The 13,325-nt window shown below is 51.5% G+C and overlaps 1 protein-coding gene across 4 annotated transcripts in view; it reads left to right on the top strand.

Moving 5' to 3' along the window:
- Nucleotides 1–13,325, top strand: part of RBL1 (RB transcriptional corepressor like 1) — a 129,250-nt gene that overhangs the window by 80,659 nt on the left and 35,266 nt on the right. For all 4 annotated transcript variants that reach the window (XM_044985794.1, XM_044985796.1, XM_044985793.1 and 1 more), the window contains one exon: nt 12,520–12,737. In XM_044985794.1, the coding sequence (XP_044841729.1) occupies nt 12,520–12,737 (218 nt within the window). The remainder of the gene's footprint in view (nt 1–12,519; nt 12,738–13,325) is intronic.

The following is a 13,325-nucleotide window of genomic DNA, read 5'->3' as shown; positions in this document are numbered from 1 at the left end:
ATCAATAGTGATGTTTCCATAAACAAGCCTGAAGCCAGAAGTTAGGCATCAAAATCTGTATAATCAGTACTGGAGCCGGCTCATCGCTATCTTTTCAATTACCTTCTCTTAAAAGGGGAGATTCAAGGCAAGACAAACTGTGTGTTAACAATCAAATATGGTTTCTTGAGCAAGGTCCTAAGCACTGTTTTATTTAAATGTCATTGGTATGCTCCTGTCCCTAAGGAGGCATTAGGAATCTTTGACAATAATGGGCCTGTTGTCTTTTCCATTGCTTTCATCAGCCATGAAGGACATAGGGCCATTTCCATACATGATGTGATGTGCTTGGGGTTACAACCAAAACCTCAGCAAGAGAAACCATCTGAGAGCCACCCAGTACAGGTGGCATATTTTATCTCCCACTCTTGTACTGTTCCTATTGAAGTGATCAGCTCTGCCTGAATTCCAGTTTATATTATTTGATATGTACATTGACTACTATTCATGTGAGAAACACTTGATTTTACATTGCTGAGACAATCTGGGTTAATCAGACTGCCCACAATTCAGACTGCTTCCTCTGGTTTGGATTTTGCAGAAGTTAAGGCTGAGAAGACAACTTTCATCACCTCAGTCATAATAAGAGCATAAAAATGCCATAATTCTTGACACGAGCAATTGGATTTGGGGGTGAATCTTCTTTTAGTCCTCCAGGCTTCTCTCTTGCTGCTTCATGTTTTTCTAGCTCCGTACACTGTGGTAACATGTGAGGACAATGCGTGGGGAATAGGCATCAAGGTGCCATTGGCTGCACTACTGTCCATGACCATCTGACAGACAAGTTGCACTAGACTGTCAAGGTGGTCCAATGGCTGAGCTGGAAATCTGTGTTTTGCAAATACAAAGGGCCCATGATTTTCCAAGGGCGAACCATAGAAACTTCTCCACCTGACAGAAGCATGGAAAAGCTTTCCGAGAAGGAAATGATAAGACTGACAAAGATGTATTTTAAACAAACCCTGCTTTCAGTCCCATTCATAAAATGATAAAACCAGAGGTGTGAGTTAACTATAATCCCGTATACAAGATGCATCATTACCATACATGCTGAAGATACTGATGGTAATCTTGGCAATTGCAGTCAAGCCTGGCAAACCGTTAGCCTTGAATAGGAATTTTCGTGAGTAAATGGTGTGACCTGTGCACAATCAGATGCCCAAATGCACTTTATTTTGGGATTCGCAAGTGTGACCACCTAGTCTGAATTAATTGCTTTTGCAGTTCACTTTTAGAGTTCCATGGGGCTAGAAACAAATGCCTTATAACCACTTGAAATCTAGGAATTCAAGCTTTTGGCATAAAGCCATCCTTTTTAACTTTAGTAGTTTGTGGGATATCTGCTTCTAAAACCACTTAGGAATGAAATGGAGGAGAGACCAGATGTGTTGATCAGGATGTGATTTTAGGTGCCTATAACTTAGATCTTGTCTACACTACATTGACAGAGCTACAGCTCTATAGAGAAGCTGCTGTAGTGCTGTAGCATAGACATTTGCTAAGGCCACAGAAGGGATTTCTCTGTTGCTATAGTTAATCCACCCCCTTGAGAGATGTTAGCTACGTTGATGGAAGAATTCTTCTGTTTATCTAGTGGTGTCTATACCAGGGTTTAGGCTGGCTTAACTTTCGGGTGTGAATTTTTCATGCCTGGGAGCCATGTAGCTCCCTAATATTTAGGGGTAGACCTGGCCCTACATCCTTCCAGGGCTAGAAACACTCTGGCAGAAAGTGGGAAAATTTCTCTAAGCATTGGTCTTGCAGCTGTGATCAAAAAGGGAAAAAAAAAATTTTGGTTCTTGGATAAATGCAAGGTTGAGGGGGGTGGTATGAAAGGCAGCATGGCCAGTGGATAAGGCACAGGACTGGAAATCAGGAAACAAGTTTAATTCTTGACTCTGGCACTGACTCACTGTGATATTGGATGAGTAACCCTGTCTTAATTTCTTTATTTGTAAAATGGGGGGGAGTGATGATTACCCTGTTTTATACAGTTCTCTTTGATTGATGAATGAAAAGCACATATAAGCCAGGGTTCTTTTTCGAGTAGATACAGATGTGTATTGCGGTTAGGTGTGTGTATGCCCAGAACGCGAGAGCTGGAGACTGTTGCCTAGCAGAACCTATAGAGGGGTGACACATAGCTGTGGCCCCTTCCCTGGCTATATGAGGCAGTGCTACCCTGACCCCCATCAGTTCCTTCTCACCCTCTGTGGCTGAAGTCAGAGCCATGTGGTTGTTGTCTTACAACAACGTGTTTACTCTTAGCCGAGTTTATTGTTTATCATTAGTGTTAGTAGGCAGTAGATAGTGTCAACCGAGATTTGCCCTTCTTGTGGAGAAGCATTCCCAACAGTGACACCTACACACGATGCTTGCTTTGTGTTGGCAAGGCCCACCTTAAAGAACCTTATTTGATCTGTAGATTGTTCAAGAAGCAGACTCGGGTGGCACAGGACCTTTGTCTCAAGCAGCTTCTGCTTGAACAGGCCATGTGACCTGATCAGATACCAAGGCCCTCAGGCCAAAGATCACCCTCAGGCTTGGAAAGCGCTGCTGCTTCTCATTCCAGGGCAGGCGCCTCTCTGAAGATGTGTAGTAGCCATTCTGTTAGTGCCGAGGAAGGGGTCTTCTAAGACCAATCAGGACCATTCCAGGTCACAGGGCAACTCCTGCCTCCCTCAGGATAAGCACGGATTGTCCCAGCACCGATTCCACCATGTGCGATGGCATGGGTACCTCCTAACCCTTCCCCAGTACTGAGTAGGAAGGGCAGAAACTGTCAACTCTGGTTCTGGTCTCCAAGTGTCCATTGAGTCCGATACCAATGAGGGAAATGCCGATACTTTGTCCATGTCATCGACATATCAGGCAGCCGCAGACCTCCTCTACCCTTTCAGTCCCAATCCTTATCGTTGATCCAGGACTTTCCCAGAGATGCACCACCTATATCCCCTCCAATGGAGTGAATTGCTGAACTCTCGTATCCATCGGCATTGCATTCAGATGCACCTCTTCCGTTGGTGGGGATGGAGCTTGTATTGGGGTTGGTACAAGGGACCTTGGCACGAGGACCCTCTATGGCCCCTCTGCTTTCAGTGCTGCAGATGTTCCAATGGAGACTTTTATCACCCTCAGTATTGATGCACTTGGGCACTCCAATATCACTGTTTGCACCAGGACTGACACTGCCTGTGGCACCAGCATGTTTGGCATCAATGATACCACCTTCATCAGGGACACTGATTCCTGCCTTGTTCTGGGCGACGGATGAATCGGACCACCTGTTGGCTCCCTGGGGTGTCGCTCTGCCCATATTCCTGAGAGCTAAGTGCTCTTCTGATTCTGGATAGTCACCTTTCTGCTCCACATCACCTGACGAGCTCTGAGGCCTACCTGTGGACCAGTATGGCTTCCGTGCCCCATGGTAGGGATGCTGGTCCCTGGTGAGCTTCACCAATGCACCTACCCTCATCAGTGGCCTCTTTGGACTCAGTCGGATGCTCCTCATCCCGTTTGAAAGCTGAAATCACCCAACGGTGGTGACTGCAGATCAGCCACAAGCCCAGGCATCAGTGGTTTTCCTCCCTGTGGAGCTGCTGCAGTCCTCCCTCCTGGGTATGTCTTCCCGGGAGTAAGAGACAGTTGTGTGTTAGCCAAGACCATTGTCCTCATCGCCAGACGATGCCATGCTGCCTGGTTCGTCTTCCCCTTCTATACTGGAGGTCTTTAAGATGTATCAGGAACTTTTATACCACATAGCTGCATCCCTGGGTGCCTAGGCGGAGTTTCTCCAAGAGAACATATACAAACTGGTGGACATTTTATAGCCTGCCATCCCTGGGAGAGTGGCCCTCCTGATCAATGATATGCACCTCGTGCCAGTGACAGCAAATCAAGCTTTGCTGTCCAAGTATGATTTCCTCAATTGGTCAGCCATGTCTAAATTCAAGAACCAGTTGCCCAAGGCCTTGCATGAAGAATTTCAGGCATTTGTTGCAGAATGCTGCTTGATGGCACACAACACATACCAATAATTAATAGAGGGCCCCCTTGAGCTGGTTCAGGCCCTAAGCAATAGCTTATACTGCTTATTCTTAGCACCAGCTCTGGTTCTTGGACAAGACTGATGACACTTTGCACTCCTTTAAGGATTCTGGGGCTACCTTGAGGTCCTTGGGAGTGTGCACACCATCCGCACAACGATGCTACTATGGGGCACAGCAGCAGTAACAATATCCCCCGCAGCATTTCTTCACACAGCCTTTCCCTGTGAAACTGCAGGATTACCACAGAAAGAGGGATAGATCCCACAAGAGAAGTCAGTCAATCTCTGGCTTTGGACAGTCCACACGCCCTCCCTCAGTGCTGGCTAAACACTCATTTTGACTCCTTAGTCCAGAGCACTGATTCAGTCAATACTCCACCATCTCTGTCTCTTTAGGGATAGGCTGGCCCACTTTTGCAATGCTTGGGACTCAGTTGTCTCCAACAGCTGGGTCCTAGACCCTGTCAGATCGGGCTACACACCTCACCCCCAAATCCAACTTCAGGGACCCCTCTCACAAGACACACAAGCAGGTCAGCTTTCTGTTGACATTAGGAGTGGTGGAGGAAGTTCCACTGGATTGCCAAGGCCACAGCTTTTACTCCCAGTACTTCCTGATACCGAAATCCAAGGATGGATGAGACCTATTCTCAACTTTCACAGCCTCAATCAATTAATCAGATACATGAGATTCTTCTTCGAGTGATTGCTCCTATGCATTCCAGTCAGGTGTGCGCGCTGCGCGTGCACGGCTCTTCGGAAGATTTTTACCCTAGCAACTCCGGCGGGCCGGCTGGGCGCCCCCTGGAGTGGCGCCGCTATAGCGCAGGATATATACCCCAGCCGTCCCGTCCGCTTCTCAGTTCCTTCTTTCCGCCCGTGACGGCCGTTGGAACAGTGGAGCACAGCTCAGCTGACCTCCACTTCCCTAGCTACTCATAGTTTTCTCTCGTTCTGCTTATAGTTGTAGTTAACTCTGTTTGTTTGTAGAATAGTATAGTGTATTTATTTTACAGGGGTTGGGGTTTATCCCCTTCCCCTCACCCGGGGCCGGGTCCGATGCCCGGTCCACAGGGTTTTCTAATGCTCGGCGGGCCACAAGCCGCTGCCGACAAGAGATCTTCTCCTAAGTGCCTCGAGGGATCTTACCTCACAGATAAGTGCCGCATTTGTGAGGCCCTTAATCAGTGTTCAAAGGGGAGCGGGGCTTTCGTTTTAAACAGCTCCTGAGGGAGGCAGCTCTTGCTCCTCCGCTCTCGGCGCCGAGCGCTAGTTAGTTTTCACGGCGCGCTCCCTCGGCACCGGACCGCCGGTGCCGCCAAGGCCTCCTGGCACCACCGTTGCTGACTCCGACGTACCCTCGGCATGGACCTCTCTCCTGGAGGATGAAGAGTTACTCCGGCCAGGCAAGAGCCGTCGAGTCCGGTGCTGGAAAGCTCCCCGGTACGGACCGTGGTCGAGCTCGCCCGTGGTCGAGCTCGCCCGCCGTGGTCCGAGCCGCCTGCTCCGCAGCCGAGCGCTATGCTCAGTCGGATCGCCCGGCACCGATGTCTGCCGCGGCACCGACAATATCCGCACCTTTCACTCCGGCCAGGCAAGAGCCGTCGAGTCCGGTGCTGGAAAGCTCCCCGGTACAGACCGTGGTCGAGCTCGCTCTGAAGCTGCGTCCGAGCCGCCTGCTCCGCAGCCGAGCGCTATGCTCCGTCGGATCGCCCGGAACCGATGTCGGCCGCGGCACCGACAATATCCGCACCGTTAACTCCGGCCAGGCAAGAGCCGTCGAGTCAGGTGCCGGAAAGCTCCCCGGTACGCACCGTGGTCGAGCTCGCCCGGAAGCTGCGTCCGAGCCGCCTGCTCCGCAGTCGAGCGCGATGTTCAGTCGGATCGCCTGGCACCGATGTCTGCCACGGCACCGACAGTATCCACACCGTTAGCTCCGGCCAGGCAAGAGCCGTCGAGTCCGGTGCTGGTAAGCTCCCCGGTACGGACCGTGGTCGAGCTCGCTAGGAAGCTGCGTACGAGCCGCCTGCTCCGCAGCCGAGTGCTATGTTCAGTGGGACCGCCCGGCACCGATGTCTGCCGCGGCACCGTCAATGTCCGCACCATTAACTCCGGCCAGGCAAGAGCCGTCGAGTCCGGTGCCGGAAAGCTCCCCGGTACGGACCGTGGTCGAGCTCGCCCTGAAGCTGCATCCGGGGTGCCAGCTATGGTCGAACTCACTATTCCCTCCACGCTGGAGACAGTGTCCACGGCGAGGGGGCTGATTGCATCGACAGCATCTACGCTGCCTCAACCCCCGGCATCGCCGGTGGGGGTTACATAGTCGATGGGCAAGCCTGCCTTGATCAGACCACCCTACCTCGGCACCGCACAGCGGCACCGTTCAGGGTCGCGGTTCCGCAGATGTTCTCGGTCCCGTCACCGATCTAGGTCTCGGCGCCGTTCTCCCTGTTGGTACCAGTAGTGCTCGCGGCACCGGTCAGCATCCCGTTCGCCGGTCCGGGACACTCGGCTCCGATCAAGCCTCAGGCACCGCCCTCGGTCGACCGCCCGGCACAGCTTCGGTGGCAGGTCCCGTTCTCGGTACCGGTCTGTCTACCGGTACCGATCCCCGGTGCCGCATCGAGCGACGTCAGTTACAGACGGAGACTCTACCAAGAGCTTTCAGCTCCTCCAGGGCCATCCAGCCACGCATCAGTGTCGTCCCGTGCGGACACTTCATATGCGTAGCACTCTGTTTTCCGATGTGCCCTCCAGAGTCTTCGAGGAGACCTATCAGTGGTCATTCTGGACGCCGTGGGTGTACTACCATGCCAGAGGCGTACCGGTGATCCCATCTCGCTCCGTTCCCTCCGAGCTCTGGCTGCCAGAGGTGACAATTAGTCGTCCCCGTCCGACCGGTACAGAGCAACCCCCGGTTCGGCACCGGGCTCCCAGATCCCACCGGATCAGGAGGTCGTCCAGGAGCTCGAGCCCACACAGGACCCGCTTGTCCAGGGCCTTTCTTCTTCCTCCTCCCCAGATGAGGCGGGGGCAGGAACATACCCCTCCGGCCCTCCTCTAATCGAAATGCGACCAGCCCCTAAATCCAAAGAGGCTGGGCGTGTGGTCTTACTGGGCCATAAGATGTACCCGGAGGGGGCCCTGCAACTTCGTGTAGCGAACCAGCAAGCCCTGCTTATCCGCTACTGTGGGTGGCGGTGGGCAAATTTACAGAGTTGGTTCTTCGGAACTCCCGTCAAGAGTTCGATGCCCTTCTGCAGCAAAGGACGGAGCTGGAGAGAGCTTCCCTCCAGGCCTCGTTGGACGCAGCTGACTCCGCTGCCATGACTCTGGCCTCGGGTGTTGCCACGCGGCGCGTTTCAGGACTCCAGTTATCGAGCCTTCCCTCGCAGCTGCGGCACGCTATACAGATCTTGCCCTTCAGTGGCACAGGCCTGTTCTCTGACAACACTGGCCCTAGGCTGCAGAACCTAAAGGGCAGCAGGGTCACTTTGCTGTCTCTCTCTCTCGGCATGCACACGCCGGTAATTCAGCGCCGACGCTTCCGTCCCCAACCTCCGCTCTTACCCTGCGCCTTGACAAGGTCAGGACATGGCCAGCGGGCGTGGCTTACACGGTCGTGGCCATCAATCCGCACCCCAAAGGAGCCAGAATTAGGGTCCTTCTGACCACCAATGGGGCAAAAGCCTACCCATCCTCGCCCCTCCTAAGGACCCCTCTCACGAGCGATTCCTCTGGCAAGAGGTGCGGATGCTCCTCCTCATCGGAGCTATACAGGAGGTACCTAAGGGCGAAACCTATTCCCCTAAGCGAAGGGAGGTCTCAGACCTATCCTAGGCCTGCAGGAACTCAACAAGTCACGATGCAGATGAGTTCCGCATGGTACCCAGGGCGACCGTCATCCCATCCTGGGATCCCGGAGACTGGTACGCCGCCCTCGATATGAAGGGCGCGTGTTTTTCACGTTGCCATTTCTCTTCCACATAGAAGGTACCCTCGGTTTGGGGCCTACCATCGTTATTCCCAGTATACGGCCCTCCCGGTTGGCCTCTATACAGCCCAGGGTTATTCAAGGTGCATGGCTGTAATCGACGCCTTTCTTCGCCACCGTCTGATACACGTTCTCCGTGTCTAGATGAGTGGCTCATTCGAAGAACCCCCGGGCCCAAAGTACCAGTCATGTGGGCATCGACACGAACCTTTTCCTGTGTCTAGGCCTGATGATCAATAGTAAAATCCACTCTGATTCCCATATAGGGAAGGGAATTCATTGGGGCTGTCCTGGACTCCAGACTCGCCAGAGCCTGCTTTCCTCAGCCTTGGTTTCAGGCGAGGGTAACAATTGTACAAGGTCTACGGACCTTCCCGCCAACTTGGGCTCGCTCTTGCCTCGGTTTCCTGAGTCACATGGCTGTCTACACGTTTGCAACTAAACATACCAGGCTTTGCCTTTGTTCACTTCAATCGTGGCTCACCTGGGGGTGCCACCCGGGCAGAGATGGCGTACTCGTGGTCGTCTCGTTTCCACCGAGCAGCCTAGGCTCCCTCGACCGGGAGTCGGCGTCCTCCCCGGTGTATCCGGGGATGCTGTTTCACTCACCCCTCGGGGTCCCTCGTGACAGACAGCCCATCTCTCAGCTGGGTGCGCACCTGGTGTAGTTTTGCACTCACGGCCTTCGGTCAGCGCAAGAGCTGGCCTTACACATCAATGTCCGAGAGCTGAGAGCAGTCTGCCTTGTGTACCAGGCGATTCAGCTGGCGGATCGTCTCAGCAGATCCTTCCTGTCTCACAAGTGGTGGTTTCCTCCCGTCTTTATCTATTCCGTTTTCCAGAAGTGGGTCTTCCCCCGCATAGCCCTCCTCGCTTTCGCGAGAACGGAAAGAGGGAGAGAAATTCTCCTCGACTTCAAGGCCTCTCCCCAGGCTCGGCCTTGGAGGATTTTCCTGAGGCCATGGATCAGCCATCTGCCGTACGCTGTCCACTGTCCCCGCTGGGTCACAAGGTCCTGCTCAAACTCCGCAGGGACAGAGCGCCCCTGATCGGGTTCGCTCCAGTGTAACCTGGGCAGCACTGGCACACCATGTTGCTACACCTCTCGGTAGCAACCCTCTTGGCACAGACCCCATGACGTGGAATCACGACAACCTTCACCACCCGGTCTTGTAATCCCTGCACCTCACAGCAGGACTCCTGCGTGGCTAAACCGATCCGAGTTACGTTGTTCGGCCTCGGTTCTACGGGATTCTCCGGGGTGGTAGAAAATCGTCCATTCGATTAAAGTATCTGGCCGAGTGGAAGCGTTTCTCATGCTGCTCCGAAACACGCAAGGTTTCTCCCGCCGAGATCCCGCTCCGTTCCATCTGGTTCCTCAGGGCTTGGAGCGTTTATGCACCCACCCCCCCCCCAAGTGGGGCCCCGCCATAAACCTGGCTCTTCAATCTGGTTCTACCCAGTTTTATGACTGCCCTATTCGAGCCAATGTCAACATGCTCATTGATATAACTGTCCTGCAAGGCAGTTTCCTGTAGTCTTTCCTGCGGCCACACGAGTCTCCGAGCTTCAGACTCTCACAATAGGCCCAAGGGATACTGTGTTCCTCAAGGACAAGGGCAGTTATTACCACGTCCGACCTGCCTCCCCAAGGAGGTGTCGGCCTTTTATATCCACCAGGATATCTTCCTTCCAGTCTTATTTCCGAAGCCACTCTCTGTGCAAGGAGAGCAACGGTTGCCCTCCTTCGACATCTGCAGGGCGTCCGCAATCTATATCTAGCGGACAGAGCCCTCTCGTAACGCCCCCACAGCCTTCATCGTACCGGCATACCGGACGAAGGGCATACCTGTCTCCTCCTAGAGGGTTTCATCTTCAATGACGTTGTGCATCTGCACCTCTTCTGTTTCGGCCCATGTGCCATAGAGCCACCTTGCTGCACATTCCGCCAGGGCTCACGCTTCTCAGCTGCCTTCCTGGCTCGCATTCCCTTTCGGGGGATGTGTTGTACACCTACCTGGTCCTCGGTCCACACCTTTGCCTCATTGGTCCGGGAGTCCAGAGCTGTTGCAGCCTCTGGCTTAGCGGTTGCGTTCTGCAACATCTAACTCCGACCCCACCGCCTACGTAAGGCTTGGGAATCACCTGACTGGAATGCATAGGAGCAATCACTCGAAGAAGAAAAGACGGTTACTCACCGTAGTAACTGTTGTTCTTCGAGATGTGTTGCTCCTATCCATTCCAGACCCGCCCTCCTTCCCCACTGTCGGAGTAGCCGGCAAGAAGGAACTGAGGAGCGGACGGGCCGGCTGGGGTATATATCCTGCGCTATAGCGGCGCCACTCCAGGGGGCGCCCAGCCGGCCCGCCGGAGTTGCTAGGGTAAAAATCTTCCGAAGAGCCGTGCACGCGCGGCGCGCACACCTGACTGGAATGGATAGGAGCAACACATCTCGAAGAACAACAGTTACTACGGTGAGTAACCGTCTTTTTCGCAGGGTCACTCTTGGCTAACCTCCTCGCATGGTCTCAGAATGGCTGATTTGCTGCTATGGAACTTACATGCATGTGATGATTCTACTGATCCAGAGGAAATTTCTGCCTTGTGTGGTAGGAGAATGCCGCTTTCATTATACTATTGTCCCATTTGGCCTCTCTTCTGCCTCCTGAGTCTTCACCAAATGCATGGTGCGTCATGGCATATATCAGGAGGAAGAGAAATCCACATCCTCCCATACCTCATCGACACCACATTACATTTGCTTGACAGTCTGTGACTCACTTTAAACACCACAAAGATAATCATGGTTCCCACTCAAAAAATTAAATAAAAATTGAATTCGTTAGACCCGTTAGATTCCACGAGGTAAAGAGTGTTCCTGCTGACCTACTGCTTCCAAGCAGTTACCCGTGGTTTTCCCTAAGCCACACGCTTCCCTGGAGAAACAGTGACTCCATACCCTGGATGTCAGGCCATATATAGCCTTTTATTTGGACAGGACTAAGCCATTTTGTGCTTTGTCTTGCCTGTTTAATGTCATATGCAGACTGCATGAAGGGGCAAGCAGTCTCTGCACAGACCATCTCTAGATGGATAACATCCTATATCAAGACTATGTCAGATAACTTTGGCTATGCCTCCTCAGCGGATACAGGCTCACTCAGCAAGGGTGCAAGCGACATCGATAGCATTCCTCAGTGACGTTTCCTTACTGGACTTTTGGAGAGCAGCCGTGTGGTCGTCCATGTGTACGATTATGGACCATTATGCTATTATCGCATCTTCCTGAGCAGATGCAGGCCTCAGAAGGACGGTCCTGTGATCCCTATTCCAGTAAACTCTGAGCCCTGCCTACAGATCGTGGTAGTGCTTATGAGTCACCTAAGTGGAATACACATCTGCATCTACTTGAAGAAGAAACAGTTAGGGTACGTCTTCACTACCCGCCGGATCGGCGGGTAGCAATCGATTTCTCGGAGTTCGATATATTGCATCTCATCGCGCCGTGAGGATGGGTAAGTAATTCGAGCTAAGGTACTTCGACTTCAGCTACGCTATTCACGTAGCTGAAGTTGCGTACCTTAGATCGATCCCCCCCCACCCCCAGTGTAGACCAGGCCTTACTTACTGTAACTGTGGTTCTTCAAGGTATGATGCGAACATGCATTCCATGACCCACCCTCTGTCCACTCTGCATCGGAGTCTCCTCTCATGGGATTTCGTTATGAAGGAACTGAGTGGGGTGGGGGTGACACCACCTCATATAGCCAGGGGAGGGGCCACAAGAAATAAGCACTGCCCCTCTACAGGTACTGCTAGCAAAAGTCGCAGGCTCCAGTGCGCAGGGAGTGCACACACCTAACTAGGATACATGTCTGCATCACATTTCGAAGGACCATAGTTACAGTAAGTAACTTTTGTTAAAGGGACAGTCAGCTCTAGGTTATTGTAAATGTGTCAATTTCAGAATATTTGTTTCTGATAGATTACACTTTCTAATTAAACAGTAGATCTTGGGTTTTTTTCTGAAATTGATTAAAAAACATTTGTTCTTTCTCTCCCCTTTGACGCTTGAGAGAGAAACTGATAACGGGGGAAACAGTGAAACTGACTATGCACAAAGTAAACTGGAAAAAAAAAAAGATGTTGCTAGCTTTCAGTTATAGGAATATTTAATGTTTCTAGTAAATTTTGTACCAACAATACCTTTAAAACGGAAGTGTGATCTTTCACATTTACAGTGTCCCTCCCTTTAAGCATTTTCAAGAGTATGGTAAAGTTGTTCCTTTATGAATGCACTGCCAGGGAAAGGAGGATTCCTTTGACATCAAATACTGCAGAACAATCTTAACATTAACTGTTTCTGTGAATTATGATTATATTTGCAATTAAACTATGCAGCTTGGCTGCAAAATAATGTGTTTCTATATATCTTCAGGTATTGCAAACGACACTGGAGGGATCACCTTGATTCCCATTTCAGTGAATTTATCTCAGCAGTCTAAAGTGGAGAGTCATGGACAAGTACCTCTCACTGCTGAAGCTTTAATTGGTGCATCTCCAAACCATTCCTGTATGAATCAAGCACAGGAAGCACATCCGTCAGCAGGAAGCAAACCAAAGAAAACTGGCTCCCTGGCACTGTTTTACAGAAAGGTAAATATCTTGGCTAAGAGTTGCTTTGTATTAAATGTCTTTCTCTATTTTAGAGAGACATGGTGGGTGAGGTAATCTTTTATTGACCAAGTGCTCTGTTTTGTTAATGCTTGCTTATATTTAAATTTGTCTGTCTCTCGGCAAACTGTTCCATTAGACTCCTGTGTTGTTCAGCAACTTTTCCTTTGGCACTAATAAAGGCACCTGTGCTGGAAAATGCTTTAAAATCCTATTACTGAAAAATTGCTTTTCAGATCCACTATTACTGAAAAATTGCTTTTCAGATCCACTAATTAGGGCCAGATGGGTTGTTCTCTGATCTCCTTGGTTGACAGGCTAGCCACAATAGCTAGCCACAAATTGTTGATGCTTTTTGGTTCCTTATTCCTACTCTTGTTGCCTCCCCAGCTCTGCTGAGGGTGCAGATAGCTGTACTAGCGCCAACTTCTTAGTGCTTTGCCAGAAATTCTCAGAGCAGGGAGATAATGCACATAGACCCTGTAGGCTGGAGTAAGGCCTCAAATAAGGCCTGGTCTACACTGGGAGGGGTGTCAGTCTAAGTTACGCAACTTCAGCTATGTGAACAAT

The sequence above is a fragment of the Mauremys mutica genome, chromosome 13 (assembly GCF_020497125.1).
Source record: "Mauremys mutica isolate MM-2020 ecotype Southern chromosome 13, ASM2049712v1, whole genome shotgun sequence".
Taxonomy (NCBI): domain Eukaryota; kingdom Metazoa; phylum Chordata; order Testudines; family Geoemydidae; genus Mauremys; species Mauremys mutica.
The sequence above is the reverse complement of the archived record's forward strand: the minus strand, read 5'-3'. Positions and strand labels throughout refer to the sequence as shown.